The 12,418-nt window shown below is 36.5% G+C and overlaps 1 protein-coding gene across 1 annotated transcript in view; it reads left to right on the top strand.

Moving 5' to 3' along the window:
- LOC134207421 (ELAV-like protein 2) overlaps positions 1-12,418 on the top strand; it is a 63,018-nt gene extending 50,600 nt beyond the window's left edge. The window contains exon 4 of the mRNA XM_062683147.1: positions 7,137-12,418. Within this exon, the coding sequence (XP_062539131.1) occupies positions 7,137-7,485 (349 nt within the window). The 3' untranslated portion in view covers positions 7,486-12,418. The remainder of the gene's footprint in view (positions 1-7,136) is intronic.

The raw sequence follows: 12,418 nt of genomic DNA, 5'->3' as shown, positions 1-12,418 counted from the left end.
TATCTTTCATCTAAAGGCTATTTCAGCTGCAACCGTCCATGAGAAAGCTTAGGGTAAACAAATAACAAAATTATGTTTGTTTAACAAATATCATGTTTTCTGCTCAATTTAATCGTGTACCGCTTCAATTTCTTTTTAATATCCTTTAAGGGTCTGTCTCATTTGGAGAATTGAACTTAAAAGTGACAGTTCGAAAATTAGCAAATAACCCGGTAATAAGAATGGCTGGTGCTACCCAGCAATTCCAATAAGACATCGATGCAAAATGATTCGATATCTGTCAAAAGTAATCTTGCTCTGCGAGCAGGGTTATTTGATAATTATTGAAATGTCACTTTTAAGTTTAATTTCAGTTTAATTCTCCAAATGAGACAGACCCTAAGTGTATTCATATTTCTGGCTGCTGCCTTAATGACATTTCAGTTACCACAGTCTGCAACTGAGCTTGGAAATAAATAATCGATGGTAAAAAATTACCAAAATTGATGAACACGAGTATTATAAATTAATGATTTTGTGTGTGTTACTTCTACGTGAAGTTAAACGATTTACAATGATATGGAAATGCTTATATCATCTTCCAAACTTAGGCGTACATGTTCATGATAGAATTAGAGGCGAAAGTATAGAATTGATAGTTCCGTTAGGATACGGCAGGCATGAAGAATGTTTTTATAGAAGTCGATTTGAAAGCGAGCGGAGGGCAATATTTGTGATGGCACATATCACACGACCTTCCTTCTGCCAAGCTCCCGTATGAAGGGGGAGGGAAGAATATCAGTGTGGAAGCTGGTATATCTCCACTGGCAAAAGGAAGGTGGTTTGACTTGCTCATATGCCATCGCGTGCGGAAGGATTTTCTATCGACGAGTACTGTCTCCAAATTTCTAATATGACATCAGCATTTAGTCGAATAGGATTTTTATTGCACAGTTCTGTTTTCTCATTGCGTCCGTCATATTAGAAATTTGGAGCACGAGCTTGGCAGAAGGAAGGTCGTGTGATTAGCCACCCTATAACCAGAGACCGGCGGAGTGAAAAACTGTCGAAATGGCAACGTATGAAAATGCATGAAATCGTGAAAATAATACCGGCATCATTTGAACTTACGGGAGCTTGGCAGAAGGAAGGTCGTGTGATATGTGCCATCACAAATATTGCCCTCCGCTCGCTTTCAAATCGACTTCTATAAAAACATTCTTCATGCCTGCCGTATCCTAACGGAACTATCAATTCTATACTTTCGCCTCTAATTCTATCAATCTATCATGAACATGTACGTCTAAGTTTGGAAGATGATATTAGCATTTCCAAATCACGAGTATTATGTTTTCTTTATCATGGTCAACTTTATTGGACTGAAAACATGTTTCTCCCAGATTTCCATTCTCAGACATCTCTCAGAAGATATTTAAATTTTTAGCTGTCTTTCAAGAGCTATCTGTGTGCAGATTATTAAATAGTATATCGTGGTATAATAGTATTATATTCAACTTTAAATTGATATATTAAACCTTTTGCCTTTCTTATTTACTAAGTATACGTAAAGGCTATACGTTTGTTCCAAAAACGAACTGTTATAGGATGCCCGGAGACCCATAGTATTAGATACCAGATGATATATGTCTGTGCGTGTGTATGTGTGCGTATGTATGTGCGCAAAAAAAACTCACTTATTTTTTAGGCACTTATACTTCTAGACCAACATTTGGAAAGGGCGTAACAACCAATATTTATTCCTTTTGATTCTTCGTCTACATATTTAGCTATACATGTGGACAAAGAATCAGAAGGAATAAATTTTGCTGTTACGCCCTTTTCAAATGTTGATCTAGATATAACCGATTTGTTCTGAACAAGTTGTGTTCGACATGGAATCTTGTTTTCTAATAAGAATTGGCCAGATCGCACAATGGGTCTAGAAGTTAAGGCAAAAATACTATTTTTTCATATGCACTAGAAAGGCATTAACACCGCTAGGTGGATTAAACAGATTTATTTTCGTCTACTACTTTCACAATAACAAGCATCTCCCACCCACACATCTTCCTCAAGAATGTAAATTGAACGTTGTTTGTTGGATTTTTGCATATAATACTGCAATCGGCTCCGTGAAGTATGGTAATGACTGAGCCTACCAAATAATTAAAAAATAGGCTGTTTAACCTGAAAAATACTAAAAGGACACCATTTTACCTTATAACTTTCGTAATTTATATTTATGACCGCCCTCCAAGGGAATGGAACCACTGTGCACCGGTGATAAAAACCAATATTATTTTCAAATACAGAATTCAAATTCAGCAGAATTTCTGCAATATCTAGCAAATGACGAGAATGTGATTCGTGGAAAAAATATTTGAAAAGTAGTTCCATTGGAAATTCTCAACCTTAAAACATGAACATTTTATTTTGCTGTGCAAGGATTTGACATTTAATAACATATTTTGCTGTGATATCAGGTTTTGTTATTTTTATGTTATTCGTGAATAACATAAAAAATCATTCTAACAAAAAAATAACTATTATTATTTGGTAAAATTTGTAATCCATATGTAATTGTGAGGAAGAACAGAACAACAAATGAAGAACACATTTTGCAATCATTACAAACTTTGTTATTCATTCATCATTTGCATTTTCATCATTTCAATAATAACTAACTTTGACGTTTCTATTTCTAAAAATATTTTTCTATTGGTTTGCTCCTATAATGGCAAAATGAGTTATTTTTTAGTTATTCGCTCGAACAATGTTCTCTATTGTTTTTGTTATTTTAGCAACTATATCAATCAAACTAACAACAAATGTTGCTATTCTGTTATTCATATGTTGATGGTAGAATTTGTTATTCTTTTGCTATTTTATTCTACCCGGGATTTAACGGTACAGAACAACCAGAATTCGAAATATTTATATCAACACAATCAATCAAGTATCAGATGGCAAATTTAGTTTGTAAGTATTTTTCTAGAACAGCGGTTCTCAACCTGGGGTACATGTACCCCTGGGGGTACCTTCGCTGGCCCTAGGGGATACCTCGGACAAAAATGCGTAATGGCGGACATATTACAATTTCAATCAAAATTCATTGATAAAGTTTTGATAATTGTGTATTTTCTATTTCAAAAATTTATATTGTACATAATATGTAATGCGATCAATAAATCCCAATTGAATCCTGCCTTCCACAACCAGCACAATGTATGAAGGGCTACGGAACAAAAAATCAAACGAACAAAACGTCAAATAAACAAAATGAATTTTTTTTTTACTAAAACTCGGTTGCTTCGTTGCAAGAGGATTAGAAGCATCCTTTTCAGGGAATCAATATTCGAGCAACGCCTAACAATATACCCTTTGTCATCAGCAGAGTTTGTTACTGACAAACGCACCTTTTAACAAGCCTTTGTCAGAACCTGAACACAATATGACAAGAATCATTTGCCTTACATGCTCTGATATTTCCGAGAATACGAGGCTATTTTTGTAATCAGCGTTAGATTCTCGAATGTTTCCATAAAAGTAGAAACTACGATAGCAGAAACCGAAATTTGCTCTAGAGAGAATGCAAAATAACGGAATAAAAAGTTAGTAACAAAATTGACTTCTTTTTTGTCGTGGACAAAATTTTTCGGATCTTTGTCATTTTTTTCTCCGATAAAATCAAAGCTTTGTCGTTGGTTCTCTTTTGTCGTTTGTTTCGTATGTGCATCGACGAAAAATTGATTCCCTGATCCCTTTACGCCTCTCGGAAGCCTTCTTCCAAGCAGCTCGAAGGCTTCCTTTCAAGAGGCTCGGAAGCCTCATTTTAAGTGGTTAGGCTGTCTTCTTTAAAGAGGTTTGGAAGCCTCCTTTCAAGAGGTTCGGAAGTCTCCTTTCAAGAGGTTCGGAAGTCTCCTTTCAAGAGGTTCAGAAGCCTCCTCTCAAGAGGCTCGGAAGCCTTCTCTCAAGAGGCTCGGAAGCCTCCTCTGAAGAGGCTCGGAAGCCTCCTCTCAAGAGGATCGGAAGCCTCCTCCCAAGAGGCTCGGAAGCCTCCTGTCAAGAGCCTTTCTAGAGGCTCGAAAGCCTCTTTTCAAGAGGCTCGGAAGCCTCCTTTCAAGAAGCTCAAAAGCCTTCTTTTCTAAAGGCTCAGAAGCCTCCTCTTCTAGAGACTCAAAAACTTCCTTTCAAGATGCTCGGAAGCCTTCTTTCAAGAGGCTCGGAGGCCTTCTTTCAAGAGGCTCAATAGTCTCCTTTCAAAAGGCGCTGAAGCCTTTTCCCAAGAAGATCGGAAGGCTCCTTTCGAGAGGCTCGGAAGCCTCTTTTCAAGAGGTTCGGAAGTCTCCTTTCAAGTGGTTAGGTTGCCTTTTCTCAAGAGGCTAGTAAGCCTGCTTTCAAGAGGCTCGGAAGTCTACTTTCAAGTGGTTCGGAAGCCTTCTTTCAAGAGGCGCAGCAGCCTCCTTTCAAGAGGCTCGGAAGCCTCGCTTCAAAAAGCTCAGAATTCTTCTTTTAATAGGCTTGGAAGCATAATATCAAGAGGCTCAGAAGCGTTCTTTCAAGATTCAACGGAAGTTTCCTTTTAAATGGCTCGAAAACCGCCTTCAAAAGGCTCGGAAGCCTCTCTACAAAAGGCTCAGAAGCCTCTAATAAAGAGGCGCGGAAGCCTACTCTTAAGGTCACTCCTGACGGATTCCAAGATTAAAAGTGCTCGCGTTTTCCGGAAGCAACGCACAACTGTCATTTTTATTATTTCACGCATGCTGCGACGCAGCAAAGCTAAATCAACAAAAATGACAGTTGTGCGCCGCCTTCGAATCGAGTGATGTGCCCCCGAAAACGCGAGCACTTTGGAACTTGGTTTCCGTCAGGAGTGACCTTAAGGGACTCAAAAGCTAAAAGGAGCTTCCCTTCAAAAGGGCTCGGAATTATGTTTTCAAGAGGATTGGAAGCCTACTTTCGAGAGGGGGTACCTCAAATTATGCAAAAGTTCGAAGGGGTACCTCCCAAGAAAAAGGTTGAGAACCGCTGTTCTAGAACAAGTAGTGCTGGCAGTGAAACAAGTTCAAATCCTATCCAAATCTAATCCAAAAGTAATCCAAATAAAATCCAAAATTAATCCTAATCCATTCAAAATCCAATCCAAAAACCAGTCAAATTTAAATCCGAACCAAATTCAGTAATAAATCCAATCTAATCCAAAAAATCCAATCCAAATCTAAAATAAATCCAAACTAAGTCCAAATCAAATTTAATCTAAATCCAATCATAATCCGATCAAAATCCAATCCAAATCAAAACCCAGTTAAATCCAAATTTAAAAAAATCCAATCAAGAAACAAATCCAAAATAAATCCACATACAACCCAAATCGAATCCAATCTGAATCAAATACAAATCCAATCCAAATAATATCCAAATGCAATCGAAATCCAATCCAAAACTTAATCCAGGTCCAAAATAAATCCAAACGAAATCCGAAGTAAATCCCATCCAAATCCAATCAAAATTAAAATCAAATTCAAATTTAATACAATCCACATTCAATCCAAATCCATTCCAAAATGAAATCCAAATCCAAACTAAATCCAATCTAAATCCGAAGAAAATACAATCCAAATCCTAAAAAAATCTAAATTCAATCAAAATCCAAAATTAAATCCAATTCCAATCCAATCCAAATCCATAACAAATTCAATCCAAATCCATTTTAAATCCAATGAAAACCCAATCCAAATGCAATCAAAATTTAATCCAAATCCAATCCACATTCAATCCAAATCCAATCCCAATCCTAATCTTAAATAAATTCATTCCAAATTCAAACCAAATCCAATCCAAATCTCTTCTATATCCAATCAAAATTCATTCCAAATCCAATCCAAATTAAACCAAATCAAAATCCAAGAATGCAATAGAAATCGAATTCAAATCTGAAAAAATCAATCAAAATCTAATCCTAATCAAAATCCAATCCAAATAAAATTCGAATCCAATCCAAATCCTGTCGAAATGTAATCCTAGTCAAATTGAATCCAATCTAAACCCAAATCCAATGCAAACCCCATCCCGAACTAATCCTGAACTTAATCAAATCCAATCCCAATTCAATCTAAATCCAAAATCCATGGATTTGGATTGGATTTGGATTGGATTTGGATTGGATTTGGATTGGATTTGGATTGGATTTGGATTGGATTTGGATTGGATTTGGATTGGATTTGGATTGGATTTCCAAACCCAATCCTTATCAAATCAAAATCCAATTCAAATATAATCTAAATGCAATCGACAATCCAATCCAATATCCAACCCCAATCGAATCCAAATTCAATCCAAATCCAATCCAAATACAACAAATCCACTGCAAATCAAATCTAAATACAATCGAAATCCGAAAATAAACTAAAATCAATCAAAATCCACTACAAATCCAATTCAAATCAAATCAGAATCCCATCTAAATCCAGTCAAAGTACAAAATAAAACCAATCCAAATATAATGAATTAGAATTCTAATCAAATCCAAATGATATCCAAATCCAAACAAAATCCGATCCAAATCCAATGCAAATCTAATCCAAATTCGAATGTAATCGAAATCCAAACAAAATCCAATCTAAATGCAATCAAAATCAAATCTAAATCCAAAATCAATTTAAATCCATTCCAAACAAAATTGACCTTACTCGCCGAAAATTTTAGCTCATTTTATTGTCTCAGTCAATTCTCATTTCAGGTCAATTTTTCAAAAAAAATCGTATTTTTGAAAGTCTCTAATTATTTTAAAACAAACACCGAAAATGTGCTGCACGTGTGAACCGCCCTGATATTGGTTCTAAATCAGGCAAATGTAAGGCAAAAACTTGAACAACAGCAAAGCCTATTCCCGAAAAATACTTTACGAAACTGAAGCTCAGTGCTGAGTTTGATTGACGTGCATCTCTTGACTATGATTTCTTTATTTTATCCTGAGGTGTTCCTGTTCACAAAGAAACGTATAAAGGGTCGTACACTTATTACGTAAGCACTTTTTCTACAAAGGGGTATTGAAAATCCCAGGAAAAATCTTTACGTAATTAGTGTTCGGCCCCCTAGTTTCAAATGTCTCGTCGTACATGCATTAGACATTACTAATGTTCATATCCTTCTTACAGCCTTCCTTCCAACTTCAGTCGCTACTCCCCGTTGACTGGCGACCTGGGCACATCAGTTCTCTCGGCCAACGCCATCAACGGTTCCGGCTGGTGTATCTTCGTCTACAACCTGGCTCCGGAGACCGAGGAGAACGTCCTGTGGCAGCTGTTCGGCCCGTTCGGTGCCGTACAGAGTGTGAAGGTCATCAAGGACCTCCAGACCAACAAGTGCAAGGGCTTCGGCTTCGTCACGATGACCAACTACGACGAAGCGGTGGTCGCCGTCCAGTCCCTCAACGGATACACCCTCGGCAACCGGGTTCTCCAGGTCAGCTTCAAGACGAACAACACCAAGTCAAAAACGAACTAAAACTGGGAAAAATTCTAAGTTTGTATTCTTCCCACTCGCACGCAACACACGGTTCGAAGTTGAATCCCACGTGAACGACAGATAAGATAGTAATAGTCCCTTCCTTGTCCTACCTTCCCCGTTCCCTCACATCCCTCAGCGAAGAATACACGCCGAACACAAAAAATAAAGCATGAACATAAAATACTTGCATTTGTCACCCCTTGTTTCCCGAATAGGAATCACTTCAAAAGACGACACCTGTTCCTTATATAGAACGAACAAAATCCAACATATTCAGTGTAGGAAAGTAGCGTCTCCTGTGTTGTTTTCCCGAGGATTCTAATTTACTTTGAATGCATGCAGCAACACTCGACAAAAGAAAGCCGAAAGGAAATATCATTCGTAAAGTTATTAAGATATCAAGTGAATCAATGGAATACTCTTATAACAAAAATTTATTAAGAAAAATATACGAAGACGAAGTGAAACAACAGAAAGGTGCAATAATATTTCAAAAATATTGTATATAGACGAATACAGAAAATAATTTGATATTTCCTAACTAGCAAAAAAACAATGCAAGTCAAGCCGAATTACTGAGGAAGAACAACAAATAGCAGAATCATTTAAAACTCAAAGAAAAGCCGAACACTATAATTGTTATTAGCCATTTACCGAGTCGGTTGAGGCACGTTCGGCCGTCATCCAGCACCATCTAGCGGCGAGCACACGAGAATGGAAGAACTCAATCGAAGCAACCCTGTTTGCCGCCGCGATCCCACGCGAGTTGAAGGAAATTAGCGAATTTTATCGAACGCTCAATGTTTACTCTCAGACGATGAAAATGAAGCAAAAGAAACTAAAAGAAGTCGAAGACCCAATTGAAAAACAAAAAAAACAAATATAAATGTGCAATAATGTAGTAGGAACATGGTACTATCCCTATATATTTAAATATATATTAGCCAAATTGATTCGTGCGGGGAAGCGGCGCTCGGGAGTGCAGTGGGCGATCGGTCGGACCCGAACAGCCGAGTCGTAGCCGAACCGTGTCCACTCGGTAACACGCTGAATGATCTCGTAACTAAATTGAAGCTAATCTAAATATAACGCAAACAAAAAAAAACTCTATTTATTTATATACTAATTTATTCTTGAATGTTTCAATATGACGTGAATAGTAAACACAGCAAACAAAAAAAAACAAATGAAATCATAAACAACGCGTAACTTTTAAGGAGGAAAGCGATGATGATAAAGAAGATCATAAAACCAATGGGAATGGTGTAATAAGTTCATTTAATTCATTAACCTTATAATTGTAATCTCACACATTGTATATTTATTCAACGGATAATTTATTTAATCAATATTATACAAACTTAACGCAACAAGCAAACAAATGTAAACGCTAATTATCGATGGATTTTTGAATTTTTAAGAACATCACAACCTAACTACAACAACGCAAATGCAATTTTAAGTAACACTTCTCTTAAGCCGTATTAATCTTAAAACTCTTCTTTCAAACTGTGTCCACTTTTCAATCGAGTCGAGAATAAATCCCGAAATCGATCATCTATCGCTCTCTATCTTTCTAATTGTAATTGTTCTCCCCCATTTTCCTAACGAAATGAAAAAAAAACGGAAACAAAACATGTGAAACATCAAATTAATCGACACGATAGCAGAAAAGACGAACACTGACACATTTAAAAACACACACACACACGAACACATTCCAAACAGTTTGATTTGACAGCAACGCAAACACACTTACGAACTCAATCTAGTCACCCTAATTTATATAAACATAAATGGTTTTAGATATAATTCTCTCGTGTTTGACTTTGTTTTTGACGTTTGTTCTTTGAATCAAGAAGAATGAGAAGGTGGAAAATCAAACAAAAAAAAATGATGAAGGAAAATGTACCCGTACTGCAATTGATTTAGTGTTATGTTTAGCGTTTAAGTGGGACTAAGCAGGAGGAAACTAACTGAAAAAAAAAACTTTTTTCGTGGCTCGTACTCGTTTACTAAAACCAAAAGGAAATTGAATTTAAGCAAATTTGACGTCTAAGTAAAGAAAAATATTCAGAAAATACTCTTACAAAATGTTGGTAGTGAAATTTTACTTCAGTGGGTTTTTTCTCTCTCTTATAATCCCTTATATCAATGTTTATATTCGTGATCAGTTCTTAAACTAAATTTAAATTAGTGGAACTAAGTTTAAGGTGAATTTAAAAACTATAAACACGACAATTGCGCTTAACTCAATTTTTAAACTAACTGAACGGAAGCCATCTTATATGTGATGCGTCGTAGCAGGCGGTGAGACAGAACAAAGAATAGGCGGAGGCAAGGTCGGTGAGAAACAAAAGACAACAAATCTGGTACGCACACTGAAGCGATCTTTGATCTTTGTTCAGATTCCTATTTTCAGACGATCTCTTTGTTATTTCTCTGACAAGGCTACTTTAAATCAATTGTGTGAGCTAAAACAAATAATAAAGTATTAGACAACCGAAGCAAAACCTATGTAAATTTAGTAGAGAAAAAATAAAAAATATTAATGATTTTATGCGTAAAAATTACTTTCATCAATTTTAGTCAAAATTTTATTGATTAGATATTATATTCATATAAATTATTCAAGTCGCAGCATACGCAATATGTTTAAGGAAAAGTATTGTATCAATTATTGTGCAAGTAGACACATCAGAGCAACAGCCATCATTTTGAAATAAAGAGAATGGAGTGTGCCATTTAACAGCTAATCGGAAATAAACAATCAGAGCCAGCTAGGTCCGCATCACTCGAACGGAATGACAGTTCTCAGTACCGAATGCTTCACTCACACACACATACACCGACACATCCACAAGCGTAAGCCAGTAAGTTCATTGTACGATCACATAAACTACAGAGGGCAGATAATTTTACGGCAAAGCCTGCTTGATCGGGTATTGCACGACAAACAAATTAACCTATTTTCTTACATTTGACGCACACAAACGAAAGAACGCAAACTCACACAAACACGAACAAAATTCTTCGCAGAATCGCGCCTAGAATCACACAAACACAAGCAAAAGCAAGATGAGCAAACTTGTCATTACTATTGATATTGAATTTTATGTATTCGAACAAGAAAACTAAAAGAAATTAAAGAAAATTATAAGATACATGTTATATTTGCATATTATTATAACGAAAACAAAAAAAACTACTCTATTATCATTCATTGAAAACAACTGAAGCAAAATGGAAGCGCAAAACTTTTCCAGAGTTATCCAGAACTAATTTCTCTAACGTGATGTAGCCATTGTGAACAACCAAACGCAAACCAATCCGAATCTCCCATTCTACAAACAGAAAACAAGCAAAATCCATTTACAGGAAAAGACAAACCGCAATTTTTACCCCCCGTTGTATTGAGAAAAAGATCGAACGATAAAAATCTGTTATTTTACTAGGCAAAATATTGAGCAAGGCAAATAATTCCCGAAACAGCAAGAATAATAATAATTAAACAACATAAGACAAACAAAAAACAACTGTTGGTAAACAATGAGACTGGATGTAAAAGTTTTTAAAAAACACTCAGTGTAAGCGAAGCATTTGTATTCAGCGCGCAAACTTACAGAAAGAAGACAGAACAAAACACCCGAAGCATACGTTTGTAGCGAACAACTTCCATGAAGGAAACAATAACCGACGACTAACCAGTGAAGCAGAAAACGGCAGCAGAAGTACGTCGTAATGTCAACGAATACAACGAGCAAATCATACGGAGAAAAAAACATACATTAACAGATTAACAAAGCAAACCAAGCACACACACACATAAATCGATCAAACATTTTCACTTCAGTCCATTGTGTGTGTGACAAGGGAAGAAGAGGGCGCCACACGCCAGAGTAAAAGAAAGAAACACCAAGATGACGCTTTTAAGGTCCTACCATCTTTCTGGATTGTTTACATACTACCAGACCTCAAACAGACATTTTCAGTTCCACACATCAAGACTCTTTCCAGACTGAACGTCTACTTTCTGCGCAACAAAAACAACAAAAATAATCTCCATCCATTCGTTAGACGACAATGACAGCTATCAACAGCTAAACAATGACATTTAGAGGGCAAGGCACAAAAGTGATAGCGCAAAATCCACCACCACAGTAGGCCGAGTGACCCGTTAGACAGATGCCACTGCTGCATCGCGCCGAGGGGCCTAGCGTCGAGCCCCATCTCGCCCTTACTCAATCCCTCTGCTCTGCTGCTAGTTGTAGTCCGATACTGTGGCAAACACCCACAACAAGTAGGAAATTTTCTCACTCATGTGAAAAACCAATACGCTTATTTAGACCCGAAAATTTTCCCCTCAATCAGAGAGAAAAAAAAACAGAGCCATTTTCCCCACCTTGGAGATTGAGAAAGTCGAACGCTGCTGGATCGATGCGATAAAAGGACCGTTCGGCGCGATCAGTATAATAGTAAACAAAGAATATTACAACCCATTAAGATCAAGTGTCAGACCGAAATACAATATGATTGTTTCAGTACCCCTTAACAAGCAAACCAAATCTACATTAATGGCAATTGTATAGAAAAAAATAAAGTTTTATGAATCACAAAACCGATAAAGCATTTTATTTTCGATCCACTACAGCATTCAATGGTCACAGGAAATAAAATAGAAGCGCAAAACATCGGAAAATTCATCGGACTGCCTGCGCTAACAAGAACAATAGCCTGAGCAGCAGTAAACCAGTGAAATTATATAAAACTTAATAATTAACGAGAAGAAAACGTAAAAAAATATTATCAGTATTCAAAAATCCCCAAATTAATGGAAAACTAAGCTACAAAACCTATTTAATTGATTTTTATGTCATTTTAGAAAAAGAGGAAAACGGTAATAAAAGCAAATAAAACAGTTTAAAAACAA

Source organism: Armigeres subalbatus, chromosome 1 (genome assembly GCF_024139115.2).
Source record: "Armigeres subalbatus isolate Guangzhou_Male chromosome 1, GZ_Asu_2, whole genome shotgun sequence".
Taxonomy (NCBI): domain Eukaryota; kingdom Metazoa; phylum Arthropoda; class Insecta; order Diptera; family Culicidae; genus Armigeres; species Armigeres subalbatus.
Note: the sequence above shows the minus strand (reverse complement) of the source record. Positions and strands in the feature narration are given on the sequence as shown.